The sequence below is a fragment of the Malaya genurostris genome, chromosome 3 (assembly GCF_030247185.1).
Source record: "Malaya genurostris strain Urasoe2022 chromosome 3, Malgen_1.1, whole genome shotgun sequence".
Taxonomy (NCBI): Eukaryota; Metazoa; Arthropoda; class Insecta; order Diptera; family Culicidae; genus Malaya; species Malaya genurostris.
In genome coordinates, this window is record NC_080572.1 from 268,533,963 (window position 1) to 268,555,058 (window position 21,096).

Sequence of the window (21,096 nt, forward strand, 5' to 3'; positions counted from 1 at the left end):
TAAAAATTCGAATTCTGCAAAAATCTCAATATTAGTAATACAAAGAACTATGTATAAAAGGCGAAAATGTCATTTCATTTGTTTACGTAAGTTTCGCCCATCTCAACAAACAGGACGATACTTCAATTTATTTATTTATTCATTTATTTATTTATTTATTTATTATTAAATTTATTCATTTGACAATAAAATGGTCCTAATGAATATGTATTAGTCAAATCATAAAATTGTAGATCGCTGTACTTTCTGCGCGAATTTGTGTGTTGGTTAATCAAATTCAAAAAGATGTTCAACAGCGCCAAATGTCCTCAAGAATGATTGCTACCTTGAGGAACTCCTGATAAATTTGAGAACGAAGATGATACACAAGAGCCGAGCTTAATTCGCAGGACTCTACCACATAAGTAAGAGCGTAGCCAGTCAGTAAACATTTGTGTGGCGCCCAGCCGCAACATCTTGCACAAGAGTATTCGGTGGTCAATTCGGTCGAAAGCTGCTTTCAGATCAGTGTATACTGCATCAATTTGTACTTTATTCTCCAAACTCGAAAAACAACTGGAAGTGAAATCTAAGAGATTCGTGCTGACTGAACGACCAGGCATAAATCCATGCTGATAAATAGAGATTTTAATTGCTAGAAAGGAAAGGCGAATCTATTTATTTTCGGTATTTTAGATGGTTTCCGAGTTTTTTGCTATTGGAAATAGTAAAGGAAACGATAAATTTAACCGCCGATTTGTCTTAGTCACAGAAGCCAGCTATTTTTACGAAAAATCAAAATCGAAAACGGGCGAAACTCTTTTTATGTTTATTTATTCAGTGGATATATAGAAAAAGTGGAAAAAATTGCATTCCTTTTAAAGACAAACGAACAGCTCATCGATTTAGCAAAAATTGATCTAAGAATATACGATAATTTCTAAATGAGAATTAAAACCAAAGTCGAAACCTTAGTCGATGTTTTTCTCCATTTGCTGTCAATGTTAGATTCGCCCTTCTTTGGAAAAACAGCTGATGTGTGCTGTTTCAGACATTCCAATCTCCGAACGAAAGTGACAGCCATTTAAATGAAGCTACTTTCGACATTTTCAAAACAATGCTTTTAAAACTATCTCTCATTGCTTCTTGATGACAAAAAATTACTGTTTAAGCTTAGCAATGGCTTCAAAGATGTTTTACATACTCTGCTCCATCGAAGAGAACCATTTGTGTAGCTTCTACAAGATTCAAATATGTTAGTACCGACACGGATGACGGAGAACGTTCTGGTCGTCCAATTGTGATGATAACTCCAACAAACATAAAAAAGTCATTGGTTATTTCGTAATCGTAAATTTAAATTGCGTGAGATAGCTAAGGCGGTAAAGATATCAGAAGGCAGTGTTTCTACAATTACGTAAGACCACGAGAGATCTCTTTTCGAAGTGGGTGCATCTTTACTCACAGTGTTCGGTCATGTTAACATGTAATAAATTAAATTTTTGCGTCGATATGTGGAAATTGATGAAACATGGATCCATCATTTCACTTCGAAACCAAAACTACTAAATATACTACAGACTGTTGTTAGATCGTTTAAATGCAAGAATCAAGGAAAAAAAACCTGATATGTCGACGAATAAATTACTGTTTTACCAAGACAATACACAATTATTCACAAGTCAACGATGGTAGGCCATCGGAAAATTTGATATATTTGCCAAAACCAAAAACATACAGACCTATGAAAAACTTTTATCTATCTGCAGGGTGATAATGATTGAAAAATCGGAGGGTTTTCCGAGAGTTTGACGTTTTCCGAATGTTATCAAAAATAGCTTTGAAAAATGAGTGTTTCTGTGATTTTTCACAAATAATTTGGAAAAAATGTTATAACATGATTTTTTTTTTTTTTCAAATAAACCTTATGGTGGCTACAAGGATTGCATTCAGACACATTTCATGAAAAATCAACGAATTTCATATAACTGTTTTCGTTGTATTATGACGATTTGAAAGTACGAAATGAAATACAACTTATTTTGCAACGATGCAGATTTTTTCAGTTCATTGAAAAGTTAATCTTATTCTGTGGAAAACTAAGAAAACTTTACAAAACTATCATTATTCCGCTTCGAAAGTGCATTAGCATTGTTGTAAAATAATATGTATTTCATTTAGTACTTCCAAATCATCAAAATGCAACGAGATCGATTATATGAAGTTTGTTGATTTTACATAAAAAGCGTGGAAAGCTTTTCCAAAAATGTGTCTGAATGTAATCCTTGTAACCAGCATAAGATATATTTGGAAAAAAAACATATCATCGCATTATTTTTCCAAATAATTATAAAAGATCACAAAAACGCTCATTTTTTTAGAGCTATTATTGATAACACTCGGAAAATCCTCCGAGTTTTTCAGCCATTTTCACCCTGCAGATATATAAAAGTTTTTCAAAGGTCTGTATGTTTTTGGTTTTGGAAAATTTTCCATCGAAAATTTCAAAAAACCATCCGAGCGCATGGTACTTGGACGATGGCCTTAAATTGAACAACGATGGCAATGATGGTTAAATTGAACAAATTACACTTCGAATTTCTTCCTCACCCATCGCATAGTCTAGATCTGGCCTCCAGTAACTACTGGCTATCCACTGATCAAAAATAAATGCTCGCCGATATGAAAATTAACTCAAAGAAAGATGCAATTACTGAATGTGAAACCTATTTTGAGGCAAAAGCCGTATCCTTCTACAAGTATGGCATTGGAATGATTGTATTTCTCTAGTTTAATTGCTGCTCAAAGTGTTTGAGTCGATCGACGAGATCAAAAATATATTTTTGTATGTATGTTCTCCTTTATGATTTCATTTGAATCCGACACATACTTTTCTTCGAGATGGTAACACCGATTTTCACAAGATTAGATTCAAATGAAAGATCATACGATTCCAAAGAATATTTGTGAATCACTGATCAATGATCAGCTGTAGAATTTGTAGAATTTGTAGAATTTGTAGAATTTGTAGAATTTGTAGAATTTGTAGAATTTGTAGAATTTGTAGAATTTGTAGAATTTGTAGAATTTGTAGAATTTGTAGAATTTGTAGAATTTGTAGAATTTGTAGAATTTGTAGAATTTGTAGAATTTGTAGAATTTGTAGAATTTGTGGAATTTGTAGAATTTGTAGAATTTGTAGAATTTGTAGAATTTGTAGAATTTGTAGAATTTGCAGAATTTGTAGAATTTGTAGAATTTGTAGAATTTGTAGAATTTGTAGAATTTGTAGAATTTGTAGAATTTGTAGAATTTGTAGAATTTGTAGAATTTGTAGAATTTGTAGAATTTGTAGAATTTGTAGAATTTGTAGAATTTGTAGAATTTGTAGAGTTTGTAGAATTTGTAGAGTTTGTAGAATTTGTAGAATTTGTAGAATTTGTAGAATTTGTAGAATTTGAAGAATTTGTAGAATTTGTAGAATTTGTAGAATTTGTAGAATTTGTAGAATTTGTAGAATTTGTAGAATTTGTAGAATTTGTAGAATTTGTAGAATTTGTAGAATTTGTAGAATTTGTAGAATTTGTAGAATTTGTAGAATTTGTAGAATTTGTAGAATTTGTAGAATTTGTAGAATTTGTAGAATTTGTAGAATTTGTAGAATTTGTAGAATTTGTAGAATTTGTAGAATTTGTAGAATTTGTAGAATTTGTAGAATTTGTAGAATTCGTAGAATTTGTAGAATTTGTAGAATTTGCAGAATTTGTAGAATTTGTAGAATTTGTAGAATTTGTAGAATTTGTAGAATTTGTAGAATTTGTAGAATTTGTAGAATTTGTAGAATTTGTAGAATTTGTAGAATTTGTAGAATTTGTAGAATTTGTAGAATTTGTAGAATTTGTAGAATTTGTAGATTTTGTAGGTTTTGTAGGTTTTGTAGAATTCGTAGATTTTGTAGATTTTGTAGGTTTTGTAGGTTTTGTGGAATTTTCAAACTTTGTAGTCGTGAAGTGTAGTGGCTGACATTAGTGTAGACAAACTTGCAAATGGCAAAATGTGCAACATGTCAAGCTGGGCCCGTACTTAAGATTTCCTTTCTGAAGGGGCCAGTTGACTTTACCAGTTCTGGAACCTCTGGTGGTTATTTCACTAACTTATATTCAAATGAAACGTGTTATTATCCCGTATTACATTCAATTTCATCGAGATCCAGTTTCTAGATCCTGATATATTGGGCGTTGAGTGCTGAAAATTTCAAATCGTTTTTAGAAGGATCGATGCATTAAAAACAGAAAAGTCTTTTCCACTTGGCTCAAAACCGTTCGAATTTCAAGATCTCGTTAGTTGGTGTTTGTACAAACTTGGCTTTACCGGTTTCTGGTTTTCAGTTCCAGAATTAACGGTCGAATATTCCGAAACAGAATGCACATCGATTTACCTGTAATAACTGAGCCGATTTCCAAAAATGATGAAATGGAACCAAATGAAAGGTTTTATTTGGTACCAGAAATACAGAATTTTGAGTGCTCAAAATCTCAAATTAATGAAGTACTCGTCTTTTTGCCGATTCGATAGGTTGATGAGTGCACAGCGATTCTCGTAACGTGGCAATCGAAGACAATTCTGTCAAGGCCGATGTGAACATGAGCCCAAAATGTAATTCCGTATTCAAGAACACTTCCTCCTAGTGAAATGTAATGTTTCATGTTATTCAATCCACAAGAACTCGAACTTGTGTTTTCCGTTCTACACAAAGAGGAGTAAAGAAACTATCTCGCACCACATCCCAAAATCGATCGCATCATGATCAATAGATTTTGAGTGGTGGTACGAGATAGTTCCCTTACTCCTCTTTGTGGAAAATGGAAAACATTGTCCAAATTTGTAGGTCTATTAGTTGATGAACATACAAACTTACTTTGGCTATGCTTAGTCACTTAAATTTATGTCAAATTGGCAGTTAAAGTGCTTATGGCATGTTTGCATCTACTGATTGTCTACCTAACTCAAAACCAACAAAATACTAAATTAAAAAATTCGGACACAAAATATGGTCCAGAATAAGCAACGAAAACAACTCCGAATGATGATGTAATTGATAGGATCTTGCATACAGTGGCGATTCACCACCTCTAGCTCATTAGAGCCATTGCTTTCATCCAATCGGGCACCTCGCACTGTCAAGGGGTTAAGTTATCTAACATCTATCTGCTGAGCTTTAGCGGATTTCAGCGCTCAGCTATTGCTTACAGCGTTTATTTACAACGTTGCGATTCTAAATCTGGCGGAGAGCTTCCGACGGTTCAGGGAAAAATAACACATTTACCTCGGTCTGTCGGAATCATCACTTCATTTTTAAATGTCTTTGATCGGATCGGCTGTATCGCGATGGAATTTATGATCATTCGCTTATGTTTTAAGCATTAGCTCCTAATGATGATGACTTACATCGAATATAGAACATATAAAATATCTATCGTGTTGTTGCTTCCGAATAGCTTCATTAGTGTGAAACGATCGTAAATTGGATCAAATGTTTATGCTAATAGTTGGACGGTCGATGGCCCATGAAATCGCTGGAAGCGTGAATTGGATTGTAGTTTATTTAGAATATCCCTAATAGAATCACGTTTTACGAGCCACTAATGGAGCAGAATTGCCAACTAATTTTGCTTGGTTGCTTTGTTCGGGATCCAAATAAATCAAGTCACTCGACTAGGTTTACCTGCCGCATAGATTCAGCCCAGCAGAAATGATTCAGAGAAGTACCTTTGATTAAGAAAAGCGCGATACAATAGGAAGATGAAATGATGTACTGGTGGCTCTCAAAAGTGTCACCAATCACCTCTGTGTTTCTTTCCTTGTTAAAGATGAATCATCAGCTTATTTTTTCCCCAATAGTCATCAATTCAAACCATCTTAAGTTTATTTATATATGCGATCCAAACACGCTTGATTTTAGGCTAAAGTCAATGCATTCCATTAATCCAAAGTCGTATTTCTACTCAATAAAATTCCAAAATAAAATAAATATTATATGGCATTGGATGCAACCTATTAGTCTGTAGATTGAAGCAGCCAACTTCACCAGCAGTTCCATTCACCAATAAAGTTTCTAAAAGTGCTCTTTGGTTGACATTATTATGATTCTAACGTTTTGTTTCTTAAACGTCAGGTCATCTGAATAACATCGCATCGATTTCAAACCTATCCAATAATTCAACTTTTTCATGGGGATGGGCAAAAAGGCTGCGCAAATCCAAAATAATAAAACTGATTCTAAATCTTCACTCTGACCCCTTCAACACCACAGTTTGAGATTCAAGTTGACGTTTATTTCGATGCGTCTGGAGACAGCACATTCAGTCACCAAAGGGTTGATTGAGACTACAATTGCCTCGCCCAAAATCCCATTTCGTATGCTACACGCAAAAATAAACGACCATCTTCTAAACATTTATCAATGCTGTTTCTTTCCCGCAGATCGTTGTCCTACTGCTCTCCCTGGTCAAGGCAGCATCCAAGTATTATGACGGCCCGATTCGACCGTACGAGTTTGGCTTCAACATCGAAGGTCACCAGCATCGGAAAGAATCGAAAGGTAGGAGACCAATCCCAGCAATTCCTCCCGGAGGCAAAACGGTGAATCCGTTTGCGCACAAAATAGATGACGACAGTGATGTCATACGAACGTGTTGCAGACAGCAACTTGTTATCAGGGGTCCACTCTCTTTTTTTGCGGTATTTTGACTCGAATGAAAAATGATGGGAAACGTTAGCTTGTGATATGTTAAGGAAGACAAGGAGCAACAGCGGTAGAGAAGATAAATTGAGTGATTTGAATCCGGCTAATGACGAAACAACGTTTAGCTTCGATAGATGGTTAAACAGTATTGATGTGAACGTCTGCGGGTGAAATTCAAATAAGCCATAATATCCGGGTTTTGCAGTGACAGGAGTCTTTTTGGGTGGACGTGATCATTATCTTGACCTCAGAGAATCAAAAACATTAAAAATTCTGACAATCATTTAAGAGTGATCATTTTCTTCGAGGCTACCTTTCAATAACTATTTAAATTCCTAGTGTAAAAATTTCATTCAGTGCCATTTTTTTTAATAGAACAATGTCTGTAAAACCTAAAAGTTCCAAAATCAAAAAAAGAATTTAAGGAAACAAAACAGTATTCTTCTTTGATTCTTTACAGCCTTAAGTGTCTTCATGAAAAAATCGATCATTTTTTTAGGAAAACTGAAACTGACTACTGATACCAAACTTGAAAATGTCAATGGAAATTTTTCAGACAATTTTTCTAAACTTCACTCATCTCTTCATGGATGTCCTTTTAAACCAATTGCATATATCATTGTTCAATTTCAATGTAAATTATTTCTGATAATCTAAGAAAAAATTGGAGATAAATGTTTTATTGAATTATTGATGGAGGTACGACGATGGCAAACCTTTTATTTTACACACCTGATGCCAATTCGAAGGCTGATTTTGTTAAAGCAAGCATTTATTTAAAATTATTGTAAATCGGACTCTACTGATTGTACAAAAATGATAAAATTGTACAAAGTTTATTCGTCACTCTTAAAAACTGTATACAGAAAATAAAGATGAACGAAAATTTATAAAATCAGCAAAGAAAATTTAACGTAACAAACACTATATTCATTTAGGATTCGGATCTTTTGTATCTCGGTAACAAATTGACGTACAAATAAGGTTAATACATCCAATCAAAGGAAATTCACTGTACTTTAAGAAAAAATATATCAATACTAGTCATTTCTAATGAAAATTCGCACTTTCTTCTTGATTCTTCCCTTCAAACCCTACAAACCTCCGGAGTCAACTTTCTTCGCACATTTGTTCCACATTTTGGTCATCTGAGATACATCTCGAGCCAGTTTCCCAGTTTTCTTACCCTTCCCGGAACTGTAGGAAGTTTTGTGGATTTAAGTTTTTATCAATGAAATCAATGCTATTATTACGGTACCATGGTATGACTTTCCGGCTTTAGTGACAACTTGCCAAATCTGGTCGAAACTTCACGGGACCTTTATGGGCTTTAATGAAAGGTAGTACGCGTTTTTTGAGGCATTTTTTTCGTACAGCTTCGAGTCACCGTCTTATTCGTCACGAATACTTTGGGCTTTGCTGCGCAACTACAAATCCCTTGCCAAATCATCAGTTTTTTTTGGCAAATTTGTTCATTAAAACCAAGTTTGCAGAAACATCTCCTCTTCCAAGTTTGCAGAAACATTGCTGGCTCGATAAGAACGATGTCAACTAATGATCAATTGCCTAAAAGAGTATTCAAACATCTTGGATTAAGTACTATTAACAGTGGTGAAAACAATAAACCGACAACTAGAAGGTCTAGAAGTACGCTTCCACATTTCATAAAAGATGGCGCAATAAACAGATTGCGTAAAACAATTGCAGATCTCTGGCATCATTATGAAAGCTTGAATTTTGTCAATCAACAAACCGTCATCATTTATGTGTATTTCATTCGGTTTTGCGTATTTTTTTCAAATAAATTCCTGACAAGTTTCGAGCGAAATAAACAACATTCTCGGGAAGTCAGTGGCTTCATTTTTTTAATTTGAAGAAATACACCTGGCCTGTTATTCGATTCTGGAATCTCATGAAGCGAAATTTATCAATGAATTGACGTGTCCCTAGTAGTCTAAGTAGACCAAAAGTGATGGTTTCGATGGCTAAGCCAAAAGCTAAACCTAGGCCTAAACAACTATTGTCAAAATTGCTCGTAACATCAGTTTTGAACATTTAGACAGCAGTGTTTTTTTTGAGTTCCATGGAAACTTATTTTTGTCTGTGCGAAAATTTTTTGCGAAAATAATTCTATGAGAATTTCGGATGCTCTGAAAAGGACTGTTTAGTTTGTTAGTGTTGACGATGAGAGGTGCAGATCGCGCTCATACAACACTCCATGACCGAGGTCATCCTGCGTGAGTTTCGATGAAAATGTCTCTCGCACGATGCGGACGGCGCACAATACAAATTCACAAACGGTTTAGACGCAAGCACATGCACTGAATAGCGTAGTTACTATGGAAACCGTTGTCTCTTGTGCTTCTCGCACGAATAAACCCGCAGAAGGATCACTTGTTATTGCGCAAAACAACTTTCTCTGCGGCATTATCGATTTTCTTAAATTCGAACACACGCAATAATGAGTGGAACTCGAAAAAAAACCCGTGATTTTATGGATATGGAACTGTCGTCTCTGTTAGAGGAAATGATAATGGCTTGAAAGATAGGGAAAATTGGACACTGCTCGATATTGAAGGAACATTCCACCATCGATTATTTAAAGTATATAATTATATCACGCGAGACAATGCGTAGTAATATTTTCAAGCTGTAGGTGTAATGCAATCGAAAAACTGTTTACAATTGGTCATTATGTAGGTATTTAAAACCTGACCACTGTTTGTACGATTTTGATCCATCACCAGTGAGCCCAAATACACGAACCCGCCAACCGCCTCGATATCGTCACTATCTATCAATATTTGTGGTGAGAGGCGTAGTATTACTCCTTTAGAGCATCTTCCTCCCATGTCTTTGGTTTTCGACGCATTCATAGCCAAGCGGATACGGTTAGCTTCAGCTTTCAGTCCGATGTGTGTTTCCATCATCTTCTCAAAGTTACGTGTCACATCGTAGTCGTTAACGAAGTCAATACATTGTAGCGAATTTCGGAAGACCGAGTCGATCCTCGCTCTTCGCATCACACCTTCCAGAATAATATCAGAACTCACACCCCTATATAGAAATCAAAGACGTAGTCCTCAACTTTTTACATAACTTTTTTTTGTATGTTTCGAACCTTTTATAACGGCCATTAAGGTCCGTCGCAAAAAATATAGTTACAATTCATTTTCATTCATGTGTTATCGTACAATTTAACTTTCTTTCCTAGTTGTCCACGAGGGTTTCTCTTATGTTAGCCGGCATCCATATTTATTTTAAATAACTAATTACAACCAGCCTCGTGAATTTTATTGAGTATTAATAGGTTGAAGACCTCAACCAAGGTATCTTCAAAACCACAAGTTTTTAATCAAAACAACCTTTTTATCCAGAAAGAACAGTCATTTAGTCACCAACATATAATTTTTAGCTTAAGAGCCATACATTAGTTCATATCAATTACTCTTGTAGAAGCAGTTGTTTCATTCAAATCAGAAGTTTGTAGTTACAATATCGGACGGCATTGCCACTAAAATTAGCATCAAACTGCTTCTGGCTACCTCGTCTGCTATCCACTGCGATCAATCCACAGTCTCCACCGCATCTTTCAGTGCTGTCCTTACGGTTCAATGAGTTCATGTTTTATTCAATCTTTTTCGTGTAGTCTCTCGAGTTTTCGAATACTTGTTTCGATAAAAGTGAATGAAACATTCTGTCCCACTCGTCTCGTTACCCAGATTTGGTACCATCTGACTACCACTTGTTTCGATCAATACAGAGCGCTAGCTTTGGAAAAACTAGAAAAAATCAATCAAAATATTGGTCATTGCTTTCTACACATCTTGATCACCTTTCTGGTAATTTCGGGACACCACGTCAACGGGAATGCTCGTCTTTTGCCAATGTGTGGCCCATCGATGAAAACAAATGGTAGTCGGAAGGAGCTAAGTTCGGTGAACGCGACAGGAGAGGTAGCAGCTCCCAGCCAAGTGCTTTAATAGTATCCCGAATCAGGTTTGCTTTGTGTGCATTGTCGTGTAACAGAAATTAGTTTTCCGTGTCTTCAGTCAAATTCTGGTTGTTTCTCGATCAATTCATGGTTCAAATTGATCATTTGTTGTCTGTAGTGATTAGTTTTGACAGTTTCACCAGGTTACAGAAGCTAATGACCACCACACATTTCTGATTCCTCCAAGTACAGAGCATTTTGCTTCTTGCCGAATCGATCTGGTTTTGCAATGAATAACTCACGATTTTTTTTCATTTACGATTCTTAAAAAAACATTTTTATCGCCAGTAACAATTCTTTTCAGAATTGTTTCTTTTCGTGATTTTGAAGCAAAATTTCACAAGTGTTTTTTATCGGTTTTTCATCTGTCTTTCATTCAATTCATGTGACACCCATTTGTTTGTTGTGCAACATTTGACATAGTTGCTATTCGCTTTTGATTAGAAGTTTTATCTTAATCCAATATTGCTTGGAACTCGGCATCTTCTAGCTTTTTTATGGTTTTCCACCTTCTTGATACCTTACCTCAAAATAATTATGTCTAAACAGTTTAAACCATCTTTTGCATGTTGTTTCTGATGAACCATGATCACCATTACCTTTTGTTCAACTGACAACAACAAAATGAAAATGCTTTCCGCAAATTATCACTTTCTGGAACAAAATTCGACATTGAAAATGTATGACGTTGTTTGTTCAATAGCTTGGTGTGAATTAAATATATTTGGCAGATGTCATCAGAGATCTGTGATCCATCTCCTCTGTGACGAAGAGAAAGCAAAATTTCTCCCCTCGCACTAACAACTTACACCACTGTTGTATAAAGTATGCATCATCATGAGTGCGTTTGTTTATTTCCTTTTAGGCAGACCTTATGCACGCGCGCTCTTTATTTTGCGCTGAGACAAATTTATTCTCATTCTCATAAGACAACCACGCGCATGCGACGTGCTTATGCCGCTTCGTTGTATAATCTCATCGCATTCTGCCAAGAACGAGACTCAAGCGCTCTTGTCGCATGAGATAGCGCGGCGCGCTCGTTTCATGCGATCTACGAGCGGTTTGCGTGTCATTTTCATCCTCTTCCTTTTTTCCTTACACTTAGTTGCAAATAAATAAATGCTAGCGAAGAAAACCGTGCACATTTGGCGCAGTTCGTAGCGAGAGATATATTCAAATCGAAGATACTGTATTCGGTATTCGTGATTCTGAAATGCTAATAACGAATGAGTGTTATTCTGAAATGCTAAATAATGAATCAATCAATTTTCCAATGAGAAGAGCCAAATGTCGTACTTTTTATGCGACTGCATAGTAAATTATGAACATTAGATGATTACAAATTTCAGTATATCTATGTATTCACTTAGTTTGAAAACCCGATTAAGTATTCTTGAAACAAATAATCTTTCCATGTCAGGACTCAAACATATTAAGCCTGCCTTGTTAGACCAGCGTCTTATACTCTAAACCGCAAATCGAATGAAAATATCCAGTGCAAAAGCCGGACACGAGTTTCGCAATGCAAAAATCATTTAAAATCATCTTTTTTGCAAGAACCGTAAAAAACTTTCTGCAAAACCCGAATGAAAACTCAGTCAGCCGAAATAAGTGATTTTATATTGTTCTTGTATTTATATTTATTTTGTCGACATAATTCGAGCTGATAATCTGGGAATCATTTTCTTCCTGTTTTTGCAAAGAACTAGAAAGTTGTACTGGTATGGGAAAAATCCTTAACTTAATGTTGTCTGCAACAAATATTTGGTTTCCGTATAATAGAAACTGTGGCTCAAATTTATTTAACAGCTACCAGAAGGATTAATTCAAGCTTCGAAAAGTCTCTTGATCATGTCTTTTTTTCCAGGCTCAATCCAATTTTGGAAATGTAGATGTTGCAATCACTGGGTTTTGTTCTGCTATATACTTTTAAAACATATACACTGTTTGGTTAGAAAGCTGTTCATTTAAACTAAAGCTAAGTCTCGTAATGAACTTATGAATCAACTCTCCTTCGGTTTTTTTTTTATTCAACAATATAATATATTTTTAGGCACACTGCTTAAGCTCTAAGATGCCAAGGGTATTTTCTAATCTTAATTAACGACTAACTTAAAACTAGAATAGTATCATTAGATTATGTCGTCTTAGATTTTCTAGAATCCATTGTATGTTGCATGGGTCTTCCAGATGGCGCTATCTATGGCCGATTCCTTTCGGTTCGTGTGGGTCCGCGGGAAACACCCCCAGGCTACGAAGGCCCGGCGGGTGGCCCGCATGCTGGTCATCGACTGGAGCGTAGAACCGTAGACGGTGATGGTGATGTTACGGAAGAGAATGAAAAAAAAAGTAAATATTGTGGAAACCGAGGTATATAGGGGGTATGGAAACAAAATGTCTGAAAACTACAAAGATCTAATTAGTTGCCATCGAGATGGTGAAGAGACGGAGAAAGGGGGAACGAATAGTTAGTGACAAAAAAAAAAGATCTTGTTAGTTCCAATGAAGATGGTGGACAGGGACGGGGATCGAGAGAATCGGGCGGATATTAGTGTCGAACCTGTAGGTGGAGATTATACTTTCTGAGCGAGGTATATCAGATTACACTTGGATATTAATGTGTTTAAGGTACTGATATATGAGAAACATATATGAACTATCCCGACTCGCCATCACATCTCGGACCGGAACCTCAGGTGGTCTACCTCGGGCCCTAAGGGATTCCAGTAGCTTCGACCTGGCGTCGCGATACTCTACGCACGACCACACGACATGCTCGATGTCCTGATAACCCTCGCCACAGGTGCAGAGACCGCTCTCCGTGAGCCCAATACGCCGGAGATGTGCGTTGAATGTGTAGTGGTTTGACATGAGTCGAGACATCACACGAATGAAATCGCGACTCACGTTCATCCCCCTGAACCAAGGTTTCGTCGATATTTTGGGAACAATGGAGTATAGCCATCTTCCCAGTTCGTCATTGCTCCATGAAGTTTGCCAACTTTCGAGTGTCCTCTGACGAGAAATGCTAAAAAATTCATTGAAGCAGATTGGTCTTTCATAAATTTCACCTTCTAATGCACCCACCTTAGCCAATGAGTCTGCCTTTTCATTTCCCGGAATGGAACAATGCGAAGGGACCCAGACTAAGGATATTAAATAAGACCGACCAGATAAAGTTCTCAAGTGTTCCCGTATTTTCCCCAGAAAATATGGGGGATACTTTCCTGGCTTCATTGAACGGAGAGCTTCTATTGAACTTAAACTATCCGTGACAATGAAGTAATGGTCTTTGGGTAAATTTTCAATGATCTCAAGAGTATACTGAATAGCAGCTAATTCTGCGACGTAGACTGAAGCCGGATCACTGAGTTTGTACGAAGCGGTGATGTTTTTATTGAAGATACCAAAGCCTGTGGATCCGTTGAGATTTGACCCATCAGAGTAAAACATCCTTTCACAGTCAACTGCTCTGAATTTATAATAAAAAATATTAGGGATCACTTGAGGGCGTACGTGATCCGGAATCCCACGAATCTCTTCTCTCATGGATGTGTCGAAAAACACAGTAGAATCAGAAGTATCCAAGAAATGAGCACGGTTGGAAACAAACGAAGAAGGATTAATATTCTGAGCCATGTAATCAAAATACAAGGACATAAAACGGGTCTGAGAATTGAGCTCGACAAGCCTTTCGAAGTTTTCAATCACCGTCGGATTCAAGACATTGCATCGAATCAGCAATCGATATGAGAGATCCCAGAATCGGTTTTTAAGTGGTATAACGCCCGCCTGCACTTCGAGACTCATCGTATGAATTCTTTCCAGCTTGATGAAATGGGTGTTCGCCGCGGATCGGAAGCAAAAGCATCCGTATTCCATCACGGACAATATCGTTGTTTGGTACAGCCTGATCAAGTCTCCTGGGTGAGCACCCCACCAAGTTCCGGTTATTGTGCGAAGAAAATTAATTCTCTGCTGGCATTTTTGTTTCAGATACCTAATTTGACATCCCCACGTGCCTTTGGAGTCGAACCAGACCCCGAGATATTTAAATGTGAAGGCCTGAGCTATAGTTTCACCCCTTAGTTGAAGCTGTAATTGTGCTGGTTCTCGCTTCCTTGAAAATACAACCAGCTCAGTTTTCTCCGTAGAGAACTCGATACCCATTTGAAGAGCCCATGTCGACAAGTTGTCGAGGGTATCTTGTAATGGTCCTTGGAGATCGGCAGCTTTGGGTCCTATAATGGACACAACGCTGTCGTCGGCAAGTTGTCTTAGCGTGCAAGATGTGTTTATACATTTGTCGATGTCGTTTACGTAAAAATTGTATAAAAGGGGCTTAAACATGAGCCCTGAGGAAGACCCATGTAACTGAATCGTATTGTCGACAAATCATTCTGCGCAAAATGCATATGTTTCTCGGACAATAGATTATACAAAAAGTTATTCAAAACTGGTGAAAGACCATGCTTATGCAACTTCTCAGATAGGATATGTATTGAAACTGAGTCGAAAGCCCCCTTGATATCTAGGAAGACTGATGCCATTTGTTCTTTACGGGCAAATGCCATTTGAATTTCGGTTGAGAGCAACGCAAGACAATCGTTCGTTCCTTTGCCCCGGCGAAAACCAAATTGTGTATCTGAAAACAAGCCATTGGTCTCGACCCAATTGTCTAGGCGGAAGAGAATCATTTTTTCAAACAATTTCCGGATACAGGAAAGCATAGCAATCGGCCGATACGAATTGTGGTCGGAGGCAGGTTTCTCTGGTTTTTTAATGGCGATAACCCTCACTTGTCTCCAGTCATGAGGGACAATATTACCCTCAAGAAACTTGTTGAATAGATTCAACAAGCGCCTTTTGGCAGGGTCAGGCAGATTTTTCAACAAGTTGAATTTGATTCTGTCTAGCCCCGGGGCTTTATTGTTACACGACAAGAGTGCAAGAGAAAACTCTACCATCGAAAACGGTGTTTCGTTTGTATTCGCTGTCGCGACGCGGGAGATCTTCTGGTCCGGAACAGAGTCGGGACACACTTTTTTAGCGAAATCGAATATCCAGCGGTTAGAATATTCCTCGCTCTCGTTCGTGGTGTTTCGATTGCGCATTCGTCGGGCTGTGTTCCAAAGAGTGCTCATCGATGTTTCTTTTGTTAATCCGTCAACGAAACGGCGCCAGTATCCGCGTTTCTTTGCTTTAATTAGGTTCTTCATTTGCATGTCTAACGCCGCGTAATTCCGATAATTATCAGGTGTTCCGTTTTTTCTAAAAATGATATACGCTGCAGATTTTTTAGCGTTTAACTCTGAGCACTCTTTGTCCCACCACGGGTTGGGAGGACGGATGTTAGTTTTCGCGCCCGGTACACGTTTCGTCTGAACTTGAATCGCGGTTCCGAGAATCAAGCCAGCCAAAAACGTGTACTCTTCCTCCGGAGGAAGTTCTTGTGTTGATTCTATTTTCTCAGATATAGAGTTTGCATATCTTTTCCAATCAATATTTCGTGTGAGGTCATACAAAACATTGATTGTCTTCGATGGTCTTAATCCGGTGGCAATTGAGATGACGATAGGCAAGTGATCGCTACCGTGGGGATCAGGGATTACCTTCCACGTGCAATCCAACCGTAGCGATGTCGAGCAAATGGAAAGATCCAGCGCACTTGGTCTTGCTGGTGGTGCAGGAATCCGTGTCATTTCTCCCGTATTTAAAATTGTCATATTGAAGTTATCGCAAAGGTCATAGATCAGAGTTGATCTGTTTTTTTTTTTTTTTTTTATAATAAAAATTTTTATTGGGCTCATTTGCGTTAGCTTAACGTGGCCGATTGTCTTGTTGTTAGGTGGAAAAGAGTGGAAGCCGTATTATGGGGCGACCTGCTCCCCTAGAGTTAGTAAAGGAGTGTCAGGAGGGTGGGACCTATACTGTATTGATTTTGAACATATTTTGATATTACAAATCATTCATTAATAGCTTGCATCTTTTAAACACACTTTGCATTTCCGGGTTCTCGACGTTCTCCAGATTGTAACGAGGAAGAGACTATACTAAACTCGGATGCTTTGTTGGTGTACTTTGATGTTGGTGTGTCATTTATGGATGGTTTCCAGCAATTCAGCTTGACCAGTGTTTAGTTCGTTTGGGGTAGGACCACTGTAGAAGAAAGAAAGAGAAAGAGAGGGAACTAGATTTGCACGTTTATAGCTTTGAGGAAGTTATAGAGGTAGGTCATGTAAAGGAGATCTCTGGTTGCCAAAACGTCACGGACTGGAACATAAGGTGGTCTACCTTGGGCCCGAAGGGAATCAATTAGCTGGAGTCTGACGTCGCAATACTCGGAGCACACCCAAACAACATGCTCGATGTCATGATAACCGTCTCCGCAAACGCAAAGATTACTCTCACTAAGGCCAACACGATGAAGATGCGCTTTGAGCAAAGAGTGGTTGGACATAAGTCTTGACATTGTGCGAATAAAGTCCCGGCTCACATCCAACCCTCGGAACCAAGCTTTCGTCGATACCTGCGGTATAATGGAATGTAACCACCGTCCTAGATATCCATCATTCCAGGAGGTTTGCCAGCTGACGAGTGCCTCTTGACGAGAACGACTGAAAAATTCATTGAAGCAGATTGGTCTTTCATAGGTTTCACCTTGTAATGCGCCCACCTTGGCCAGTGAGTCCGCCATCTCATTACCCCTTACGGAACAATGTGATGGGACCCAAACCAAGGTAATCCGGTATGATTTTTCAGATAAAGCACTCAGTTGTTCCCGTATTTTCCCCAGGAAATACGGCGAGTACTTTCCAGGCTTCACTGAGCGAAGAGCCTCGATAGAGCTGAGACTGTCCGATACAATGAAGTAGTGGTCTGTGGGCAAAGTTTCAATGATCTCAAGGGTATACTGAATTGCAGCTAGTTCTGCGACGTAAACTGAAGCCGGATCACTGAGTTTATAGGAGGCGGTGAAATTTTCATTAAAAATACCGAAGCCAGTGGACCCGTCGAGATGTGATCCGTCAGTGTAAAACATTTTATTACAGTCGACTTCTCTAAATTTGTCATTAAAAATATTTGGGATCACTTGAGGGCATACGTGATCCGGGATTCCATAAATATCTTCTTTCATGGATGTGTCGAAAAACACCGTAGAATTAGAAGTATCATAGAAACGAACACTGTGAGGATTGTAGGAAGAAGAATTATTGTTACGTGACATGAAATCAAAGTACAATGTCATAAATCGGGTCTGAGAATTAAGCTCGACTAGCCGTTCAAAGTTATCGATAACCAACGGGTTTAAGACGCTACATCGAATGAGTTGTCGATATGAGAGATCCCACAAACGGTTTTTCAACGGGAGAATTCCCGCCAGTACCTCGAGACTCCCCGTATGAGTCGACTGCATACAACCCAAGGCTATACGCAAGCAACGATACTGGACTCTCTCCAGCTTGATAAAGTGTATTTTCGCGGCTGAACGGAAACAGAAACATCCATACTCCATCACTGACAATATCGTTGTTTGGTACAGCCTTATAAGATCTGTTGGGTGAGCTCCCCACCAAGTCCCGGTCACTGTACGTAGAAAGTTGATTCTTTTTTGGCATTTTCGTTTCAGATACCTAATGTGACATCCCCAGGTACCTTTGGAATCGAACCAGACTCCGAGGTATTTGAATGTGAAGGCCTGAGCTATGGTTTGACCCATTAGTTGAAGCTGTAGTTGTGCAGGTTCACGCTTCCTGGAAAATACTACCAACTCAGTTTTCTCCGTGGAGAATTCGATACCCAGCTTTAGAGCCCATGTAGACAAAGTGTCTAAGGTAGTTTGTAATGGTCCTTGCAGGTCGGTAGACTTGGATCCTATAATAGACACCACGCCATCATCTGCAAGTTGCCTTAACGTGCAAGAATTTTCAAGACATTCATCGATGTCATTGACGTAAAAGTTATAAAGAAGGGGGCTGAGGCATGAGCCCTGGGGAAGGCCCATGTAACTAATTCGTGAGGTCGTCAAGTCTTCATGTGTAAAAAACATGTGCTTTTCCGATAATAAGTTGTGCAAAAAATTGTTGAAAAGTGGGGAAAGACCATGCTTGTGCAGCTTCTCCGAGAGAATTTTTATGGAAACTGAATCAAAAGCCCCCTTTATGTCCAAGAATACTGATGCCATTTGCTTCTTGTGAGCGAATGCCATTTGAATTTCTGTAGAAAGCAGCGCAAGGCAATCGTTCGTTCCTTTGCCTTTACGGAAGCCAAATTGTGTATCTGAAAGCAAGCCACTTGTTTCCATCCATTCATCGAGACGAAACAGAATCATTTTTTCCAGCAGTTTCCGAATACAGGAAAGCATTGCAATCGGCCGATACGAGTTGTGGTTGGAGGCTGGTTTGTCCGGTTTCTGAATAGCGATAACCCTCACTTGTCTCCAGTCTTGAGGAACAAAGTTCTGTTCGACGAACTTGTTGAACAAGTTCAACAGACGTTTTTTCGCGATATTGGGAAGATTTTTAAGCAAATTGAATTTAATTTTATCACGCCCTGGGGCATTGTTGTTGCACGATAAGAGGGCAAGAGAAAACTCCGTCATCGTAAAGGGGGTATCGTTTTCAGTGTATCGAGAGGACGCGACGCGATAGGTATTCGATTCCCGAACAAAATCCGGGCAAACTTTCTTGGCGAAGTCAAATATCCAGCGATTTGAATATTCTACGGATTCGTTATTAGTGGTTGCATTTCTCATACGACGGGCTGTATTCCACAGAGTGGTCATCGATGTTTCCCTAGATAGGCCATTGACGAACCGACGCCAGTAACCTTTTTTTTTTGCTTTAATCAGATTTTTCATGGTCTTTTCTAATGATGCATATTTTTCGTAGTCTTCGCGCTTGCCACTGTTCCCGAATTTTTTATACGCGGATGATTTTGTTTTATATATTTCCGAGCACTCTTTATCCCACCATGGGGTTGAAGGTCGCGTAGTGATTGTAGTTTTGGGTACTCGTTTGGTCTGGGCTTGAATCGCGGCGTTGAGGATCAAGTCAGCTAGGGATTTGTATTCTTCTTCAAGCGAATCTGGTTGTTTCGTTTCAAGAGCTTGGGATACCGCGATCGAGTAGGAATTCCAGTCGATGTTTTTCGTGAGATCATATGTCATATCGACTGATGTCGGTGTTTGTGCACCAGTGGATATTGAAACCAAAATCGGCAAGTGATCACTACCGTGGGGATCAGGGATTACCTTCCACTTGCAATCTAGCTGTAGTGATGTCGAGCAAAGGGATAAGTCCAGCGCACTAGAGCGGGCTGGCGGTCTTGGATTGCGTGTCATTTCACCCGTATTTAAAATTGTCATATTGAAGTTGTCGCACAGATCATAAATTAACGAAGAACGGTTATCATCATATAGGCAGCCCCACCCCGTACCATGCGAGTTAAAGTCTCCTAAAACTAACCGCGGAGTGGGAAGAAGCTCCATGATGTCTGCAAGTCGTCGATGCCCTATCGAGACTCTGGGAGGTATGTAGATAGAAGCTATACAAAGATCTTTGCCTCTAATTCTGGTTTGGCAAGCAACAACTTCAATGCCCGGGATCAAGGGGAGGTTAATTCGATAAAATGAATAGCACTTTTTGATCCCTAAAAGAACCCCTCCATAGGAGTCTCCTCGATCCAGGCGTATAATGTTGAAATTGTGGAAGTCAAAGTTTATATTTGAAGTGAGCCACGTTTCACACAATGAAAATACGTCGCAGTTACGCGAATTTATCAAAAATTTGAAAGAATCTAATTTTGGGATGATACTTCTGCAATTCCACTGGAGTATAGTGATCATATTCTCGATTTCTGTAGGTATTTCAGCCATCGATAGATACGATCGCTGTAAGGAGGGGCCATTGTTCAGTCAACTGTTTTAAAAATGTTCTTACTGTTGGTAATAAAGCCGTTAGAATACTTTTAAGAGGATCAGTTATATTGAAGGCTGTTAATATCCAGTCCACGATATCAGAGAGTTTCAGTAATCCAACGTTTGTCGGGTTTTCTGGTTGTGTTTTGGGATCACTTGGGTTTTTCAGTGTCCCTGGAAGTGCTGGAAATTCCTGGTTGTAATTCGATTTTCGAAATCCAGGAGGTATTGGCTTCGGCTCTGTGACATTGTTGTTTTGGTTCCGTTTTAATATTTTAGTTTCTAGTATTTTAAGACCTTTGCGAGGAAGCTTAGGAGAGGACATAATTGGTCGTTTCCTGTTTGTTCCTAGCTGAACAGAAGAAGGTCCTTCGTCGGGGTCATTTAAAACATCAGCGTCAGTCGACAAAAAAGCGAATGGGTTGTCAGAGATATGTGGAGTAGCTCGTTTGAGGATTT

At 38.4% G+C, this 21,096-nt stretch overlaps 1 protein-coding gene across 1 annotated transcript in view; it reads left to right on the top strand.

Annotated features, from left to right (window-relative positions):
* Positions 1-21,096, top strand: part of LOC131435434 (protein lethal(3)malignant blood neoplasm 1) — a 40,495-nt gene that overhangs the window by 11,686 nt on the left and 7,713 nt on the right. The window contains exon 2 of the mRNA XM_058603310.1: positions 6,463-6,580. Within this exon, the coding sequence (XP_058459293.1) occupies positions 6,463-6,580 (118 nt within the window). The remainder of the gene's footprint in view (positions 1-6,462; positions 6,581-21,096) is intronic.